This window comes from Theropithecus gelada, chromosome 8, assembly GCF_003255815.1.
Source record: "Theropithecus gelada isolate Dixy chromosome 8, Tgel_1.0, whole genome shotgun sequence".
In the NCBI taxonomy this organism is placed as follows: Eukaryota; Metazoa; Chordata; class Mammalia; order Primates; family Cercopithecidae; genus Theropithecus; species Theropithecus gelada.
Window position 1 is genome coordinate 38616384 of NC_037676.1, and position 22067 is coordinate 38638450.

The window sequence follows — 22067 nt, forward strand, 5'->3', positions numbered from 1 at the left end:
ATGGACATTTAGATTAGATTTCTTCCATGTTTTGGTTATTGTTAAAAATTCTACATTGAAGAGGGTAGTGTGGACATCTCTTTAGAATCCAGTTCCTTTGGATGTTTACCCAGTAGCACAATTGGTGGATCATATGGTATTTCTATTTTCAGATTTTGAGAAGCTTATGTACTGCTTCCCATAGTGGCTATATGAATTTATATTCCCACCAACAGTGTACAAGGGTTCCTGTGTTGGTTTATATTAGGTGTCAACCTGATTGGATTGAAGAATGCCTAGATTGCTGGTAAAGTATTGTTTCTAAGTGTGTCTTTGAGTGTTGCCAGAGGAGATTAACATTTGAGTCAGTGGACTGGGAGAGGAAGACCCACCCTCAATGTGGTTTACAGCCTGACTAGAAAAAAGCAGAAGGAAGAAGTTAGGATAAGCTGACTTGCTGAGTCTTCTGGCTTTCATCTTTCTCCCATGCTGAGTGCTTCCTTTCAACCTCTGCCTGTTATCCAGTTCCAAAGTTGCTTCCCCATTTTCAGGTATCTTTATAGCAATGCCCCACTTCTCTGGTACCAATTTTCTGTATTAGTCTGTTGTCACACTGGTATAAAGAACTACCTGAGACTGGGTAATTTATGAAGAAAAGAGATATAACTGACTCACAGTTCCACAGGCTGTACAGGAGGCCTGGCTGGGGAAGCCTCAGGAAACTTACAATCACAGTGAAAGGCAAAGGGGAAATAAGTACATATCCGCATGGCTGGCAAGAGAGAGAGAGAAGAGAGAGGAGAAAGAAGGGGGAAGTGCTACACACATTCAAATAACCAGATCTCATGAGAACTCACTATCACGAAAACAGCAAGGGGGACATCTACCCCCATGATCCAATCACCTCCTAACAGATCCCTCCGCCAGCATTGGGGATTACAATTCAACATGAGATTTGGGTGGAGACATAGAGCCAAATCATATCATTTCCCTGTTCTCCACATCTTCTCCAACTCTTATTATCTTTAGTCTTTTTGATAATAGCTATGCTTACAGGTATGAGGTGATGTCTTATTGTGGTTTTAATTTGTATTTTTCTAATGATTTATTAGTGATTTTGAGTATTTTTTTCTAATATCTATTGGTGATTTGTATCTTTTTAAAATAAATTTCTATTTATATACTTTGCCCAGTTTTTAATCAGATCATTTTCTTACCATTTATTTGTTAGAGTTCCTCTTATATTTTGGATATTAACTCCTCATCAGATGTATGGGTTTCAAATGTTTTCTATCATTTCATAGGCTCTTTATTCTCTCTGTTAACTGTGTCCTTGACTACGCAGAAGATTTTCTTTGATATAATCCAATTTGTCTATTTTTGCTTTTGTTGCATATAGAATTCGTATCTCCAAAATCATGCCCAAACCAATGTCATGAAGATTTTCTGTTATGTTTTCTTTTATTAATTTTATAATTTCAGGTCTTATGGGTTTTTTAATCCATTTTGAGTTGATTTTTGTATGATGTGAGATAAGGGTCTAATTTCATATTTCTACATATAATATCCAGTTTTCCTGGATATTGACTATAATATCCAGTTTTCTTAACCAGTTTTTGAAGGGAATTTCCATTTCCCTGTTGTGTATTCTTGGCATATTTTTCTAAAATCCATTGACTGTATATTTGTGAATTTATTTCTGGGCTCTCTATTCTGTCCCGTTGTCCATGTATTTGTTTTCATGCCAGTACCATGCCATTTTGCACGCTATCAATTTGTAGTATAGTTTTAAGTCAGATTTTGTGATGCCTCCAGCTTTGTTATGTTTGCTTAATAATGGACTTTTGTTGCTTTATAAAAATTTTGAATTTTTTTCTTTTTCTGTGAAGAATGTCATTTGTATTTTGATACAGATTGCATTGAACCTGTAGGTTGCTTTCGATAGTATGGACAAAAAATATATTTGCAGTCTGTGAAAATGAGATATGTTTTCATTTGTTTGTACCATATTCAGTTTCTTTCATCAAGATTTTATATATTTCAATGTTCAGGTGTTTGTCCTCCTGATCAAATTTATTCATAAGTATGATTGGGAGCTATTATAAACAGGATAACTTCTTTGATTTTCTTTTTCAGAATGTTTGTTATTAGTATATAGAATCCTGTGTACACAGGAGAAGTTCTGGTTCCTGTGTCTGCAAGAGTTTACTGGACTCTGGGGCTATCCTGCAGCCTAAGTCTGCAGCAGTGTGCTGGTGTCTGAATCCACTGGCACAGGACTGGGGCCTGGGTCTGCAGGGGTAGATCTGGAGCCTGGGTTCATGGCGACTGGCTTGGTGATGTGGTCTCCTGGAGTGAGTCTGTTGCTGGAATTTGCAGCAAATTCAGACAATATTTCACTCTTTCTCACCAATGGGAGAGCTCCCAGGTGGAGAGCATCTTTCTCCAATCTGCTCTGTTAGGCTTGGGCGAGAATTGACATGGTTAAAGTAAAATTATTCTTCCTACATTTTCCAATTTGTCTTTCCTCATTTCTGTGCTCCACATTGGTTCTTTCTTCCCTCTCTCAGATTTCAGAGTTCTGCTGAAGATTACTTCAGGCATGAATGGCTGTCAGATCAGTCTTTGAACCTCCTGTTACTCCATTTTGCTAACGCCATTCCTGTCGCTTTTTCCCCCCATCCTCTTGAGAACAGCTTTTCTCAAAACAAAAACTTTTTATTTTCATAAGGACCAGTTTAGCTTTTATGTATCATGTTTCCTTTTATGTATCATGCTTTTGGTGTCAAATCTAATAATTTTTCACCTAGAGCTAGATCATGAAGCTGTTCTCCTGTGTTTTTCAAAAATGTATATTCCATTTTACATTGGAGTCCACATTCCAATGTGGACTTAAAGTGTAACTTTAAGTTAACACTTTTGTGAAGTTTAAGAGTTTTTTTATTTGCTTGTTTGTTTTTTGCCTATGTATGGCCTTTTAGTTAAAAACTATTTGTTGAAAGGCTCTTCTTTCTCCATTGAATTACTTTTGTACCTTTGTCAAAAATTAATTAGGTATATTTTGTGAGTCTATTTTGGAGTTCTCTGCACTGTTAAATTGGTCTACATGTCTATTCATCTGTCATTAGCATACTCTTGATTTCCCTAATTCTGAAGTAAACCTTAGTATTAGGCAGGGTGATTCTCTTCACTGTATTACTATTTTTCAAAATTGTTTTGGCTATTCTAAGTTCTGTAACTTTTCATATAAATTTTAGAATAAACTTATGTTAGACAAAATATTTGGAGAATTTTGATAGAAATTGTGTAAAAACTGTAGATGAATTTGGGGAGAATTGACATATTTACTATATTGTCTTTCAATCTATGAATATGATAAGTCTCTTCAACTATATAGGTAGTCTTTGATTTCTTTTATCAGTAGTTTATAATTTCCAGGATGTAGATCCAGTATGTACTTTTTACATTTAAATGTAAGTATTTTGTTTACACTGCAACAATTTTAAATGGTATTATGTTTTAATTTTCACACATACGATTGTTAGAGAAATGTGATTTTTATGTATTGAACTTGTGTCCTGAAACCTTGGTAAACTCACGTCTTAGCTCTAAAAGATTTTAAGGATATGTTTGTTAATATTTGGTATGTGGACAATTATATCACATGAAAAATGGGAATGCTTAATGTTTTCTTTTATAATGTTTGTTTTTTAAAAATTTACTCTTCTTGCCTTATTTCACCAACTAGGACTGTAACTACTATGCTGAAAAATACTGGTAGGAGGGGACACCCTGGCCTTCTTCCTGCTCTTCTGGGAAAACGTTCAGTTTTTCTTAATTAAGTGTGATGTTAACTATAGGTTTTTGAAGCTATTCTTTCACTGTTTCTTCATCATTGAGGGAGTTCCTATCTATTATTTGTTTACCTAGAGGTTTTTTTTCTTAAAATCATAAATGAGTACTGAATTTTGTCTCATGCTTTTTCTGTGTTAATGGATGTAATTATGTGAGTTTTCTTGTTTGGAATTATAATTATGTTGAGTCACGTTGTCAAAAAACAATATATGGAAGATCATTGATGGTATTTGGACACTTCAATATTCTGGATCCTCAAGAAAAATATGTGTTTGTAAAGATAATAAATGTCCTCTTATTCTGTGTATACTAAAGTAGCTTTGTAGAGATGAGATGGCACAAGAGATTGAATTTACACGGTAAATTTTGGGAAGATTGCTTGAAATTAGCAAAAACTTTTGTCATGGCTGTTTAGGAGACATAACAGTGCTAAGCATATAAGATCAAGGAACCAACAGATTCAGTGTCTGGTGAGAGTCCACTCTCTGCTTCAAAAATGGCACCTTCTTGCTGCATCCTCACATGGGAGAAAGAGTGAATAAGCTCCCTTGGAGCTCTTCTAAAAGAGCACCAATCCCATTGATGAAGGTTCTTTTGTCATGACCTAATGACCCTCACACTCCCTAAAAGCCTCACTTATCAATAGTCCTGCATTGGGTATTGGGTTTGAACATATGAATTTGGGGGAACACAAACATTCAAACCATAACATTACACCTCTGACCCCCTAAATTCATATTATTATCATATGTGAAATGTATTCCATCCCAGTAGCCCCCAAATCCATAACTCATTCTAATGTCAACTCAAAAGTCTAAAGTCCAGATTTTCATCTAAATATCATCTAACTCAGATATGGGTGCAATTCAAGACATGATTCATCCTAAGGCATTTTGCCTTCCAGCTTTGAACTTGTGAAATCAATTTATTTACTGACAAAATACAACAGTAAACAGGCATAGGATACACATGCCCATTACAAAAGGGAGAAATAGGAAGGAAGAAAGGGTTCCAAGTAAGTCCAAAATCCAATGAGGCAAAAAACATTAACTATTAGAGTTGGAGAACAATTTTTTGAAGATTGTTGGAGAACAATCTTCCAGACACACTGGGGCACAAACTGGGCCCCCAAGGCTCTCGGCAGCCCAGTCTCAATGGATGTGCTGGTTACAGCCCATGCACACCTCTCACAGGTTGGAGTTGTATGTCTGGGGCTCTCTTAGGCTAGAGTTGCACACCAGTGACTCAACCGACCTGAGGTTAAGGGGCAGTTCTGTACTCATTGCTTGAGTAATCATGACCCTAGTGGGGGCTCTCTGTGCTGGCCTCACTCTTGCTCTCAGCTCCACTGGGCATTGCCCTAGTATGACAGTTCTCTGCCTGTGCTCTGAGGGTCTCTGGGGCATCCTTTGAAGTCCAGATGAAGGCAGCCACGCCTCCATTGGTTGTTCACTCTGGGCCCTCGTAGAGATGGCACCAAGGAGACACCCCCAAGGTTGATACAATGTGCCCTCCAGAAGGACATTCCCTTGGGCCTCATCCCATCTGGGCCCACAGGAGCCCCACCTGGTATGCTTGAGAAGCAGTTTGCTAGAATGCAGGAACAGAGACTTGAGACATCACGAGCAGTAAGTGCCAAAGTCCTGTGGGTGCATGAAGCTCCTCTTTTGACAAAGATCTGTCCCTGAAGCCTTGTAACTCCGATTCGTAATGGGAGTGGCAGCACTGATAATCTCTGAAATGCCTTCAGGGTCATTCTTCCATTGATTTGGGGAATATCACCTAGTTTCCAAACCTTCTTAATCTCTTTTTCAAAAGGTGGCTTGGTCATATCCTTGGTGTTTTCTCCTGAAAATGTGCTTTTTCATTCTTTACAACATGGTGGGGATAAGAATTTTTCAAATCTTTTAGTTCTGCTTTCCTTTTCATTGTAAATTCCATGTTTAATATTTATTTCTTCTCACACTTTACTATAAACCGATAAAAAAAGCATGTTGCACCCTCCACCATCTGCTAACATATTTCTTCTTCTCTGAAATATCCTATTTCATGGCTCAGAAATTCCACCTTCTACAAAACACTAGGACACAAACAATTTAGCCAAGTTATTTGCCTCTTTATAACAAAGATCATCTTTCCCTCAGTTTCCAGTACCTTGGTCCTCATTTCAATAGAGACCTCATAAAAATGGCTTTCACCATCCATTTTCCTACCAATGCTCTGATCACAACCAGTTAGGTAACCTGTGAGAAGACTGAGGCTCTCTCTACAGCTATCCTCTTCTGAGCCCTCACCAGAATCATCCTTAATTCTCCACTTACAGCAATGTAGGCTTTTTCTAGCATGCACTTCCAAACCTTTTCAGCCTCCAGTCATTAGTGAGTTCCAAAGCAACTTCCACATCTTTAGGTATTTGTTATAGCAACATTTCACCTCTCAGTACCAAATTTCTGTCTTAGTGCATTCATGCTGCTATAATGAAATACTTGAGACTGGTTAATTTACAAACAACAGGAATATACTACTTAATAGTTTTTGAGACTGAGAAGTCCAAGATCAAAGTGCTAGCAGATTTAGTGCCTGGTTGGGACTGGTTCTCTGCTTTAAAGTTGGTACCTTGCCATGTCGTCACGTGACAGAAATGGTGAACAAGCTCCACTGGACCTCTTTTATTAAGGCACTAATCTCATTCATGGGGATTCTACCCTCATGACCTAATTGCCTTCTAAGGGCTCCACCTTTCAATATGATTGCACTGCAGATTAGGTTTCAACAAGTGAATTTTGGAGAACACAAACATTCCAACCACAGCATGTTAATATCTTGGTTAAAGTGTTTCATTTTTCATTTCTAAAATGACAATAGCTTGTTTGTCTCTTTTGTTCTTAAATGGTTACAATTTTTGACATACAAAAAACAACAATAGTTAAGAAAAATTATTTTCAGACTCTTAGATATTTTTTATACATTATTTGCTTTTAAGAAATGCATAGGAATCAGAACTCTGTGCAATTGGAAATTTCTTTGTTGAACTATCAGTTATCACACATCACTTGCAGTGTATTATGTGATTAAAAGTGTGTTTCCATTTCTTTATTTGGTGCATATTCATATTGAGCCAACAGATCTAAGGGGAATTTGTTGAAAGTTAACTAAGAGTGCCTTCATCACAGGATGTTGACCACATTGATTTTTAAAAATAAATTCCTATTTTTTTTACTTGAAGTGTCTTTTGTCCAACTAGACTTCCAGAATGGATTGCAGAAATATAGATATTAAGTGAAACATGTTGAGTTAAAATATTAGTATACATTTTAATATAAAGCTATTTTTCACATTCCCATGTGGCCTTTTGCACCTATATATAGAAAGTTCTTATGCTACTTAGAATACGATAAAAAAAAATCTCAAAAACATTCAAAATATGTCTATGCAATATTCACATAAATTTTGATGCATACTTAAATGGCCATGAATGGTACTTTATTCTGTTTCCTAAAATTATTTACAATGCATAATTTGCCATCTTCTTATTCTGATCAGCAATGTATAACTTTAAATCAAACTTATGATCCAGTGAGAAATGTTAGTTAACTTAAGAGTTCATCGCTTGATTATTAATTTCTTATAATCTCCCTCCCTTCCTTATACATACACTGGTCTAAATTAGACAATGTTATTCTATTGTATCATACTTTAGGTTCAGGAGGTATATGTGCAGGTTTGTTACATGGGTAAATTACCTGTCACTGAGGCTTGGTGTACAAATGATTCCATCACCAAGGTAGTGAGCATAGTACCCAATAAGTAGCCTCCCAAACCAGGCCCCTTTCCCTATCCTCCCCTTTCAAGCAGTCCCAGTATCTATTGTTCCACTTTTTTTCTGCCATGTGTATTTAATGTTGAAGAGATAGTCACACTCCCATGTTTATCGCCACACTATTCACAATAACCAAACTATGGAATCAACCTAATTGCTCATTAATGGGTGAATAGATAAAGCAAATGTGGCACATACACACAACAGAATCATTATTTAGTGATAAACAAATAAATTCATGTTATTTGCAGAACATGGATGAACCTAGGGACCATTGTATTAACTGAATTAAGCCAAGCACAGAGAAATAAATATCATATATTCTTACTCATACATGGAAGCTAAAAATAGTCTTGGATATCTTTTTATTTTTTGCTGAATTGCTCTGGCCAGAACACCTGATATTTGCTGAATATGAGAGACAAAACCGGGTTGACATATGCAACTTATAATCTATAAATTGGTTTCATGCAGATTTGAGGAAATAATTAAAAAGCTAATTTTTATTCATGTTTGGTATTGTCATATTGTGAATGACTTAAACAGATTTTATGGTGACATTTTGAAATAAAAAAGAAGCTTACAAAGTCAGAAAAAAAATAGAAAAACATAAATGAGGCAAAACACCACATATCTAGAGGATCATTCACCACTGTATTACCCATTTTGCAATAAAAAAAGTTTTATAAGAAATACATATTTTTCTTGCCGTATTATTTTGAGGAATATTATAACAAAGATTCATAACTTATGAATTATACTTAAAATCTAAACAAAATGATTTTCTGTTCCATTTTTTGAGAAGATAAGTCATTAACATTTAATCAATTATTCATAACAAAACATTAACATAATTTAGAAAACTCATATGATGAGTGTCTCAATCCAATCCCAGCTGCAAGTATCAAAAACCAAAACTATATGTAACCTTTACATAAACCACGTCAAGGTAAGCACCCTCAGTTTTTTTGCTTGCAATTACTTTGTTTAGATTTTTGTATTAATGACTAATATTAATATAATTAATATTATCTTAATAATTTATTAATATTAGTCATATCGATATTAATAAAAGTCTTTCAACTTAACCATCTGTTATGCATATATATGAAACCATTTATGTTTTTTCTTGTTTTATATGATATTTGTGAATTGTAAAAATTTTGTTTGTTTCATTTTAGTACTGTGTAAATAAAACCTGCAGAAAAGTTCATTTAACGGGATATAACTGTAATACCACCACAAAATGCAAAGGGAAAGGGGTAAGTCACTTTTGTATCTGAATTGCATGTTATTGTTGTGGGTAATTCAAATAAACATCTGTTTATGAGGATTGAGAGTCTAAGCTATTTAAACTTGCCCAGGTCTAGTAGACTAATATAAAGAAAATTACTTGACCTAGTTTCAACACTGTATAACATATTAAGTGAATTGTACAAGATACGTATTGAACTGTAAGCAGTCACAACTTAATAATTAGTAATATGTTTAAATAAAAACATTTACTCTTCTTCAACACAAATAAATGCATTTTTACTTATATTGTGAACATACTTTTTCTCCCACATACATTTAATAATTAAGGCATATGAGCATACAGTATTTTACAGAGTATACTTAAAAACACGTTGACATATCAGGGAATATTTTTTTCTCATTGAGAGACTTCCAATAGCAAATGCAACTTCACGCAAAAAGCTTTCTTTATTTCTTCTGAGTTGTTTGTCTGTTTCAATCTGGTAATTTAAATTTGTTAATTTTATATTGCATTTCCATTTATTAAAATTTACAAGTTGAGGGTTTTAAAAAATTATTTTCCTAAAAGAAAATCAGTGCATGACATAGTTAACATTATAAGAGTAACCTCAAATTCACCAGAATGTATTATTTAATTCTATAATTTCCAAATTAGTTGGATTCAGAAGGTATTAAATGCTAGTACATTGTCAGTAATTTGCTATCAGTTGTTAACAAAGAAAATAGCCACATTTTAATGTTTTATTTTTTTCTTTCTGTAATTATAATTTTTGGCTTGAGTTTTTGACTTCCTCTTTTGTATCATAGGTTTTCAGCCTTATTATTTTTTATAATATCTCAACACAAAGTTATACATGATCGATTTTTACTACCATGTTTCATTGGGTACACAATTGTTTTCTTCATATATTTTTATTTACATTCAGTCATTTTACTTCTACTTTTTAGATTTTTTTGATAAAACCTTTTACTATGAAATATTACATTCATAAAGGAAATACATAAGGCAAAACTTCTGTATTTACATTAATTTATATTTCTACATATGTTATATGTTGTAGTTAAAATGTTTAAAAAGAAAAACTACTTAAAAATAATTATAAGTCGATAGAAATCTTACTGAATCTAGGCAAATTTGCATAGATTCTCTAATGACAGTTCTCAATAGACAGCTTTATCATTTATCATTCCAGTTCAATTGAATTAGCATGTAGGTGTTCTGAAATTCTGTCATTCATGAAATGTTGCCAGTTATGATAGTGTCATTCTCTTTTTATTAGTGATATACTTTTCATTAGTTGCCATGGACAGTTATAATTTATTACTCTGAAAACTAGTAGTCTAAGCGTCAATATCAAGAAGTTAAGAAAATAACTGAATATTAAATTCAGGCTTTTATGCATGATTCAATATAAGTGGTGGATATTCTTGCTGTGAAAGAAAAAAATTCAAGGCTCCACACTTTAGTGTAATATTTGCAGAATATTTTTATTATAATTTTCTATTAAAATAATTCTTTTGTTTCTAGTTTGTTTTCTATTATGAATAAATGTTAAATTTTATCAAAGACTTTTTCTGCATCTATTGACTTTACTATATGATTTTCCCCTTTAATCTGTTAATGTACAAATGTATTTATTTATTTTTAAAATAGTAAGCCAACTTTAATTCCCAGAATAAAACCAACCATGACCTGCTTTTAGTTCAACTTTTGAGTATTTTATTTGATATAAATGTTTCTATCTTATGGATTTGATAGTTTTATATCTTGTACTTAATGGTTCTGATTTTGTATCAAGGTTATGCTATTTTGGTGGTGCTTCTTCGTTGTATATTTTCTATAGTAGCTTTAAAAAAATTAGCAGACATTTTTCAGAGCAATGTTTGGTTTACATAAAAACAAGCACCAAGTATAGTGAACTACAATATATCCGGTCCTTCTCCCTCCCTGCTTCCCCTGCTATTTTGCATCTTGCCTTAGAGCGATACCCTGTAATTCCTGTGCTACTATTTATACATTATTATTAACTACAGTCTATAGTTTACATTGGGTTCAGTGGGTTTAACTCTTTGTACTTTCTATGGGTCCTAAAAATATATGGGTCTTATAAAATATGCATCTTAAAAAATATGTGGGTCTTAAAAATATGTTTCCATTATTACAGTATCATACAGAATAGTTTCACTGTGGAAGAATGCCCTGTGATCCACATATTTAGCCCTTCATCCCTTTCCATAAACTCCTAGAAAGCCATGAACTTTTTACTGTCTCTTAGTAATATTTATTTAAGATCCCTTCATGTCTTTTCATGGCTTTATGGCTTATTTGCTTTTATCATTGAATAATATTCCACTCTACAGATGTACCACAGTGTGTTTGATCATTCATCTATGAAAGGACAATGTGGGTTTTTTTTTTTTTTTTTTTTTTTTTTTTCCATTTTGGGCAATTGTGAATAACAATTGCTATAAACACTCATTTACAGGTTTTGGTGTGGATGTAGTTTTTATTTCAGTTGGGTATTATATGACTCAGTAATTGAATCATATAATAGCAGCATGTTTGTTTAGTTTTGTAGGAAGTTACTAAATTGTCTTTCAAAGTAGATGTATCATTTCGCATTCTCATCAACAATGAATGAGAGTTCTTGTTGCTTGACGTCTTCACCAACATTTGGTGTTTTCAGCCATTGAGATTTTAAGCATTCTAATTATTTAGTAGTAATTCAATATTGTTTTAATTTACAGCTCTCTAATGACATATGATGTTGAGCATCTTTTATTACGCTTATTTGGAATATGCATATCTTCTATAATGAAGCATCTTAATCTTTTGCCTGTTTTTTTAAAAATAAATCCTCCATTATTCCCTTCCCCTAGCCCCTGGTAACCACTATTCTACTTGAGGTTTCTATGAATTGACTACTCCAAATATCTCATATAATTGGTATTATACAATATTTGCGCTTTTGTGTCTAGCTTATTTCACTTAGCATGATATTTTCAAGGTTCATCCATGTTGTATCATGTAGCAAAATTTCATTCTTTTTTAAGCTGAGAAATATATCATTGTATGCATATGCCACATTTTGTTCATCCATTGATTTGTCAATGGATGTTGAATTTGCCTCTGCCTTCTAGCTGTTGTAAATAATATTGCTATGAACACTGGTACACAAATATCTGTTGAGGTCCCTGTTTTCATTTCAATTATTTCAGGTATATGGCCAGAAGAATTCCTGGAGCATATGGTAATTCTATTTTCAATCTTTTTGCAGAGTCACCATATTTTTTGCCACAGTCTCACCAACAGTGCAAGCACAGGGGTTCCAATTTCTCTACATCCTGCCCAATATTTATTTTTATTTTTTAATAGTAACCATCTTAAGAGTTGCAAAATGGAATATCACTGTAGTTTTGATTTCCATTTCCCTAGTGATTAACAAAATTGAGCTTTATTTCCCTTATTGGCAATCCATATACCTTTAGAGAATTTTCTATTCAAGTCCTTTGCCAATTTTAAAATTGTGCTTTAGAATTATTTATTTAGTTCTAAATAATTACTTATTTAGAATTATTGAGTTTTAGAATTATGTATATATTTTGGATATTAATTCCTTATCATATATGTGATTTACTATTTTGCCATTCTATGTATTGTCTTTTCTCTGTCTTGATAGTATGCTTTTGTGTACAAAAGTTTTTAATTTTGATGATGTTTAGTTATTTTTTCTTTTGTTGCCTGGTTTTTTGTTTAATACTAAAGAAATCATCAAATCTAATGTCACAAAGCTTTTCCCTTATGTTTATCTCTAAGAGCTTTAACTTTTTAACTCTTCTTTCAGTTAGATCTTTTATCTGTTTTGAGTTAATGTTGATATATGGTCGAGATCAGAGTCTAACTATATTTTTACACATGGATATACACTTTTCCCAGCATTTGTTGAAACAATTGAATGGTCATGGAAGCCTTGACAGAAATAATTTGACCATAAATGTTAGGGTTAATTTCTGGGTTCTCTATTCTCCATTTGTCTATATGTCTATCTTCATGCCAAACCACATTGTTTTCATTATTGTGGCTTTGCAGGAAGTTTTGTCCTCAGAAGTATAAGTTATTCAACTTTGTTCTTCCTTTTAAAAAACTTTTAAGGCTACCTGAAGTGCATTGGGATTTCATATGACCTTTGTGATGCATTTTTCAATTTGTGTAAAAAGCATCATTGGAATTTTGATCAAGATTGTTATGAATCTGTAGATTGGCTTGGGTAGTATTATCATCTTGACAATATTAAGTCTTTCAAATAATGAACATGAGATGTTATTAAATTTATGTCTTTTTAAACTTCAGCAATGGTTTGTAATTTTGAATGTATATGTCTTGTCTCTCCTTGGTTTTAAGTTTGTTCTTAAGTAGTATTCTGTTCTTTCTAATAATATTGCAAATAGTATTGTTTTCTCAATTTCCTTTTTGGGTTATGCATTGCTAGCTAGTGTATTAAAATGCAGCTATTTTTTGTATGCGTGTTGATTTTGTATCCTGCAACTTTTTAAATTTATTAGCCTAAGATGTTTATGTGGGATCTTTAGGGTTTTCTACATACAAGAATATATTATCTGCAAATATATTTTATGTTATTCTGTCTTTCCAATTTGATTGCCTTTTATTTCTTTTTCTTGCCTAATTGTTTTGACTAAAATTTTGCTGTATAACATAAATTTTTGTATGTTGTGTTTTTATTTGCATTTCTCAAAATATTTTCTAATTTTCCCTGTGATTTCTTTCTTGAACAATTGGTTGTTTTAAAAGGTAGTGAATTTTTTCACATCATTCATTTTGTCTTCTATAACTTTTAAACTTCAAAACACAATAATTGTTGTTTTCTATAGTCAACATTTATTTATTCTTGCTTAATCATATATTTTACTCTTTCTATTTGTTGTTTTCTTTTCTATGTTTCTGTGTTTATTTCTGTTAAAAATTTTCTTCAGTGTGAAAAAAGTATGGTGGCTAAAATTAACATTTTTTCTGATAAGTGTTTTTTTGAATGTTTTATCTTTAGGTCAGAATTTTCTTTCAGTAGTTTAAAAAATATAATCTGTTTTATATTGACTTACATGATCTCTTCTGAGAATTCAGATGCATTTTACCTTTGCTTCTTGAGGAACACCTGCTTTTAATGTTTTCTTTTTGACATTAGTGTTCAAGTGTTTGCATATGATTTCCTAAAATGTAGTTTTCATCATACTCGGAACTTACAGAGCTACTGGATTCTACTCAGAATTATTTTTCTTAAGTTTTGGAAATTTTTAAGTCATTACTTAATTTTGCTTTTTCTATATTCTCTATCAATCCTTTTGGGATTAAATTTATGTCAAATTTATGGTTTTGTACTCTGTTCCAAATACATTAAAAAATTTTTAACAGAAATAAAGACAGAAACATAGAAAAGAATACAAGAAATAGAAAGAGTAAAATACATGTTAGATTTTATTCTGAATATCTCAAGCTTTCATTCTTTCTTCTTCAATCTGGGAGTTTTAAAGCTATTTTCTAGTTCTGTTGTTATTCTGCTGTTTCTAATTTGCTTTTACAGTCTTGTATTGTGTTCCTGACTTAATCATATTATTTTTCCATTTTTAAATTTCTTTAGTTTTAATAGATTTCAATTGTGTGGGGAAATTTCATCTTCTCTATTTTTAGAATGTATTAATCAATTTATCTCATGTCTAAGTTGTAATTATTTGGCATATTCTTTTTATATCCTTGTAAAGTCTATATAATTTGCAGTGATAACTCCACTTTTTGCCTGGTATTGTTAATTTAAGTACTCTCTTTTATTGTATTGACACCCAGCTAGTGTCCACTGGAGAACCTTTTGGTGAATTGCTTGGTGTGTGAGAAAATACCTCAACACATCAGGAGTCACAGAAGCGTTCTTTGTTGACTACATTAGAGTAATTTTCTGTACCTCTCACAGTCGTTTCAATTGCCTGATTTTCTTCTTGATACCTTTCTATTTCCTTACAAACCTCCTTACATAATTTGCAATGGAATGTTTAACAACGATGGTAAGTTTTACAAGAGAGGCTTTATAGTTTTCTCTTGGCAGAAATAGTGTGGACCTGATTAGTTTAAATCCATTTATGGATTGAGCTAGGTAAATACAAGTTCATCACTTTATAAATCTAAGACAGTTTTATAAATCTGTTACACCATATTTCAATGGTGTAAGTATCTAAATCTTTGACCTAAAAAACTGCAGCATCTTTATCTCCTCAGCATCCAGAAACTCTAAGAATTACAGCAGTGCTTTACAGAAATTTTTGAATTAGCTTTTAGCTTAAGAATATGGAAAATGCCTTTAGGGAGATAATGGCTGTATTATCTAGCCCTTCACAACTCCACTTTCCAACTCCTGCATTTCAAGAAAATGATAATGATTCTATTGTTTATTTGTATCCTAAAAATTGCCCTTATTACTGTCAAGCTGGAGTTATACTTCTAAATGTGCCAAATTGGCAAGAGCTTCTTTGAAAAGGGGCAATCATTGGTTTGAAATTATCATTCCTTAAAGAACTAACAAGTCTCACTTGCTTTTTATGTTTTTTCAGCTTAGTAATTGCATGTTGAATTATCCTAAAGTTTAATAATGTACATCATATTCATTCTAGGTTAATGGAACCTTCCAATATTTACTTAACTTGCTGAAAAATTTAGGAAGAAAGACTTCAATTTTATTGAATTATTTTTTATTATTTAATTATATAATGTGTTTTTTTCCATTAATAATTTACTTGAATGAATCATATTAGTGAATTTCCTAAAGCTGAATTATCTTTTAATTTCTAGGATAAACGCTCCTTAGTTTTGATTTATTATTTTTTAATACACAAGTGAGATGTGTTGTGTTAATAATATAATATATATGAATTTGTTTTCTTAAATATACTGTGTGTAGAATTTTTTGTGCTAATATGAGATGTTTTATGATCTTGATATAAAAAATAATGCAATGCTTATAAATCACAGTTTTTCATCTAATAACTGGACCACATTTATACTGCTAATTGAATACAAGTGTACCACAAGATATTGAGTCTGATGGCCTGCAGGTAATGAGGTTGGATATAGAGTAAATATTGTTTCAATGAGAAACCCATCCAAGGATCTTCAAGGAGTGACAAAGCAGAGCAGAATGTGATAATGGGACCCTATTGCCCCAGTAGGCAGCAATGATGATTAGAAAAATCTTGAAATTTCTGATCTTTCCCAATAAGCTGAGGATATCCAAAGAAGTACACAACTACCTGTGCATTTTTCTCAGAAATTAGTTGTATAATGTATGTGAACAGGAGGGACAAGAAGGTGACAGGGAAATGTATTTTCTGGATACTCAGAGAACATAGGGTGTAAAACAATGTGAAATGGGGGACTGAATTGGTCAGAATATTCTATCTGTGTGTGATTTATGCCACTTTAATAATACTTAAATTAACTACAATGTAATTTTTCTTAAAGTGCGTGTGTATTCTAGAAATTAAAGCTATAGCATTACTTGGAAAACGACATTAAAAATTGATTTTTAAGACAATCACATAATCACTGGAAATTTTAACATCAAATTTATCAACAAATAAAAGAGAATGTTGTTGAAGCTTAAAATAATTTTAATTGCCACAAATTCTAAATGTACAGTAATTTCATTTCATAATTGCTTACTTGTGTAAACAGTTTTCTCATTCAGAATTTTATAGAGCTTATCATTAATATTTCTTGGTCAGGAGATGTATGTGAAAAAGTAAACACAAAATTTGGTATGAGAATATTCACAAAATAATTCTCTCACTGAAATTTGAAAAATTGTATGTAGAACTTTTAGCTAAATGTAATAGTAAATATGTGTCCTAACATTTTGCAATTTATCTTTCTTAAACAATTATGAAATCCAACAAAAATTTAATAAAAATAAGTTATCCCAAGCTCTTTTTATTTAACTAATTGGTACATTATAAACATTAATTTCTGAGTATAACATGACATGAAAAATCCAGATTATAGAGTCATTTGGACACTTTTTATATTTTATTTCTATGATGTTGACAAGGTTAAGTGATGTAAATATATTTGCTTCCAAAATTTTTGCTCAAAACTAATAATGAATTTGGACCTGCTGTTCTTACAAGACTTAGAATAATTGATTATATTTTTAACTTTTTCCCCACCAACTGACCCACGTAAGTTAAAATTTATTCTAATGTAAGTGTGGTTTATTTGTGTTTTATATGAAAATCAGTCATTTTATACATCTTTTAATTTTTTTCTAAAAATATATGTATTTCCGATCATCTTATTTTTCTTATTCTTATTTTTGATATGTTCATTGTGATATATTTTTGCTCATATTTGCTGATATATATATTGTTCTGTTTCCTATTTTCACTTTTTAATACATTGTGATAATCTTTGCCTTTTATTAATTAAGATGCTTGTTGTTCCTGACATTATATGCTCCGTATTTCTTATATTTCACATTTAAACATTTCTTTTCTTTTTTTAAATTAACTATGAATTAATTTTTAGCTTTCATTTTAAGTTCAAGGGTACATATGGTGAACATATGTTATAGGAATTTGTGATACAGCTTATTTGTTACATAGATGAACACGTGTTATGGGAATTTGTGATACAGTTTATTTCGTCACCGAGGTATTAAGCCTGGTATCCATTAGTTATTTTTCCTGACCCATTCCTCCTCCCAATCTCTGCGTGCATGTGGGCCCCACTGTGTGTTGTTCCCCTCTATGTGTCCATGTGTTGTCATCATTTAGCTGCCACTTATAAGTGAGAACGTGTGGTATTTGGTTTTCTGTTCCTGTGTTTGTTTGTCAAGGATAATGGCCTCCAGCTCCATCAATGTCCTGGCAAAGGACATGATCTCATACTTTTTTATGGGTGCATAGTATTCCATGGTATATAGGTACCACATATTGTTTATTTAGTCTATCCTTGATGGGCATTTAGGTTTATTCCATGTCTTTGCTGTTGTGACTAGTGCTGCAGTGCACATATGCCTGCATGTGTCTTTATAACAGAATGACTTATATTCCTTTGGGTATATTCCCAGAAATAGGATTGCTGGGTTGAATGGGATTTCTGTCTTTGGGTCTTTGAGGAATTACCACACTGTCTTCCACAATGGCTGAACTAATTAACCTTCCCACTAACAGTGTATAAGCATTCTTTTTTCTCTACAACCTTGCTAGCATCTGTTATTTTTTGACTTCTTAGTAATAACCATTCTGACTGGTATAAGATGATATCTCATTGTGGTCTTGATTTTTATTTCTCTAATGATCAGTGATGTTAGGCTTTTTTTTTCATATAATTGCTGCCTGCATGTATGTATTTTTTTGAAAAGTTTATGTTCATGTCATTTGCCCACTTTTTAATGGGGTTGTTTTTATTTTTTTTTTCTTCTCATAAATTTGTTTAAGTTCCTAGTAATGCTGGATATTAGACCTTTTTCAGTACATAGTTTGCAAATATTTTCTCCCATTTTGTAGTTTGTCTGTTTAATCTGTCGATAGCTTCTTTTGCTGTACAGAAGCTCTTTGATAATATCCCATTTGTCAATTTTTGCTTTTGTTTCTATTGCTTTTGGCATCTGCATCATGAAATATTTGCCAGTGCCTGTGTCCTGAATGATATTGCCTAGGTTGTATTCCAAGGTTTTTATAGTTTTGGGGTTTACTTTTAAGTCTTTAGTCCATCTTATATTGATTTTTGTATACGGTGGAAGGAAGGGGTTCAGTTTCAATTTTGCGCATGTAGCTAGCCAGTTATCTCAGCACCATTTATTGAATAGAGTATTCGTTCCCTATTGTTTGTTTCTGTCAAGTTTGTTGAAGATTAGATAGTTGTTGGTGTGTGATCTTATGTCTGGGTTCTCTATTCTGTTCCATAGGTCTATGTGTCTGTCCTTGTACCAGTACCATGCAGTTTTGATTATTGTAGTCCTGTAGTATAGATTGAGTCAGGTAGTTTGATGCCTCTTTTTGCTTAGGATTGCCCTGGCCATTTCGACTCTTTTTTGCTTCCCAATGAATTTTAAAATAGTTTTCTCTAGTTCTGTGAAGCAAGTCAATGTTAATTTAACGGGAATAGCATTGAATCTATAAATAGCTTTGGGCAGTGAGGCCGTTTTCACAATATTGATTCTTCCTATCCATGAGCATGGAATGTTTTTCTATTTATTTGTATCATCTGTGATTCCTTTGAGCAATGTTTTGTAGTTCTTCTTGTAGAGACCTTTCATCTGCCTAGTTAGCTATATTCCTAGGTGTTTTATTCTTTTTGTGACGATTGTGAATGGGACTTCATTAGTGATTTGGCTCTCCGCTTCACTGTGGTTGGTGTATCAGAATGCTAGCAATTTCTGTACATTGATTTTGAATCCTGAGATTTTGCTAAAGTTGCTTATCAGTTTAAGAAGCTTGGAGGCTGCTGAGACAATGGGGTTAATTGTAGATATAGGATCATGTCATCCACAAAGAGGAATAATTTAGCTTCCTCTCTTTCTATTATTTCTCTGTCTTGCCTGATTGCCCTGCCCAGAACTTTAAATACTATGTTAAATAGGAGTGGTGAGAGAGGGCACTTTAGCTCATGGCAGTTTTCAAGGGAAATGCTTCCAGCTTTTGCCCATTGATTATGATGTTAGCTGTGGTTTTGTCATACATGGCTCTTATTGTTTTGAGGTATGTTCCTTCAATAGCTAGTTTATTGAGAGTTTTTAACATGAAGGGATGTTGAATTTTATCAGAAGTCTTTTCTGAAGGAAATTGAGACACACACAAAAACATTCGAAAGATTAAACAATCCACAGTTTATTTTTTGAAAAAAATGATAAGACAGACCACTAGCTATACTAACCAAGAAGAAAAAAGAGAAGATTCAAATACACACAATCAGAAATGATAAAAGGGAAGTTACTACTGACTGCACAGAAATACAAACAACCATCAGAGAATATTATAAACACCTCTATGCACATAAACTAGAAAATCTATAAGAAATAGATAAATTCCTAGACACATACACTGTCCCAAGATTGAACCAAGAAGAAATTGAATCACTGAACAGACCAATAACAAGTTCTGAAATTGAGGCAGTAATAAATAGCTTACTAACCAAAAAAAGCCCAGGACCAGATAGATTCACAGGTGAATTCTACCTGAGGTACAAAGATGAACTAGTACTATTCCTACTGAAACTATCCAAAAAATTGGAAAGGAACTCCTCCCTAACTAATTCTATGAGGACAGCGTCATCCTGATACCAAAATCTGGCAGAGACACAACAAAAAATGAAAACTTCAGGCCCATATCTTAGATGAACATCGATGCAAAAATCCTCAACAAAATACTGGCCAACCTAATTCAGCAGCACATCAAAGAAGCTTATCCACCACAATTGAATAGTCTTCATCCCCAGGATGCAAGGTTGGTCCAACATGTGAAAATCAATAAATGTGATTCATCATGTAAACAGAACTAAAGACAAAAAAGTCACAATTATCTTAAAAGATGCAGAAAGGCTTTTGATAAAATTCAACATACTTTTTAATTTTCTGTAGATCATTTTTAATGTTTTATCTTGCCATGACTTGCCCTAATACAAAGTAAATTCTATAATATGACTTTGTATTGACTGAGGGGACCCTAGTTGCCCGGGAATTTAAACATTTGTTTCTTTTTCCTTATTTGTCTATTTCTATGCCCAGCTTAAATAAAACCTATTTCTCCTTGCCCATGGAATTAAGAAGTGACCATTCTTGTGCTTGTACCTACCCTTTACCTTAAACCTCTAAAATTTGTGGGGTTTTGGAAATTTTAGACTTGAAGTTCCTAATATTATAAGGGATTATATACATTATGTTAATTCTGGTTTTTAAATTATCTTACAGTTAAAAGTATAATATATTTAAATTTGCTATCCTAGATGAAATGTTCTATCATGTCCTTGTACTTTCATTGGAGGGGTGGGGAAGTGGAATAACGCTTTATCAAAATATAGAGAAAAAATACATATGAGAAAAATGCATTTAGAGATCTTGATATCAAAATGCAAAAATGATGGTTTTCCATATAAGGGATCCTTTGTTGTCTAAAAATTATCATATTTTTGTTTACCTTCAAACTTTGAAACTCTGTTGTACTATACAGTTTCTTTTAGTCTTATCAAGGAAGAATTTGATGCTATATTCAGTCTCTTTACACTGTACAGAATATTGTAAGGTTGTCTTTTGTATGTGTGTGTGTTCTTAGAATTATTGCCAGCAAGTGTCTGAGGTTTGTGCTTGTTATTTTTTTCTATTTGACAGTTAATTGTTATGTATTCTCCAAAATATCACGTTTTTTCATTTTTTTAAGTTGTATTATTTATTTGGTATTGTTTTGCTCTATTTCTTTTAAAGTTAGTAAAATAAAATAATGAGACCCTTTGTTGTCATCAGGTATTTAAATAAATGTGAATTAATTCAGAAGAGGATTAAGTTAAAAAGAATAAGTTAAAAAGATGCATAAGGACAGATCACACCTGTAATCCTAGCAATTTGAGAAGCTGATGCAGGAGGATTACATGAGCCCAGGAGTTCAAGACCAGCCTGGGCAACAAAGCAAGACCCCATCTAAAAAAATGCATAAGTGATATTCTGATTCTACTATTAAAATGTTGTGCACTAAATATTCAACAACAAAAACATAGATATATAAAATAGAATACTACTTCATGGAACTCAGGGCTATAATTCAAACTCACTTTATTGAAATCTCTTTTTATATGTAGAAAAGAGGTAATCAGCCGGGCGCGGTGGCTCACGCCTGTAATCCCAGCACTTTGGGAGGCCGAGGCGGGTGGATCACAAGGTCAGGAGATCGAGACCATGGTGAAACCCCGTCTCTACTAAAAATAGGAAAAATTAGCCGGGCGCAGCGGTGGGCGCCTGTAGTCCCAGCTACTCGGGAGGCTGAGGCAGGAGAATGGCGTGAACCCAGGAGGCGGAGCTTGCAGTGAGCCGAGATTGCGCCACTGCACTCCAGCCTGGGCAACAGAGCAAGACTCCGTCTCAAAAAAAAAAAAAAAAAAAAGAGG

At 32.8% G+C, this 22067-nt stretch overlaps 1 protein-coding gene across 2 annotated transcripts in view; it reads left to right on the forward strand.

Moving 5' to 3' along the window:
* The window catches only part of LOC112630255 (disintegrin and metalloproteinase domain-containing protein 18), a 149386-nt gene that overhangs the window by 109283 nt on the left and 18036 nt on the right, over window positions 1-22067 (forward strand). For both annotated transcript variants that reach the window (XM_025394424.1, XM_025394425.1), the window contains one exon: window positions 8836-8916. In XM_025394424.1, coding sequence (XP_025250209.1) covers window positions 8836-8916 — 81 coding nt within the window. The remainder of the gene's footprint in view (window positions 1-8835; window positions 8917-22067) is intronic.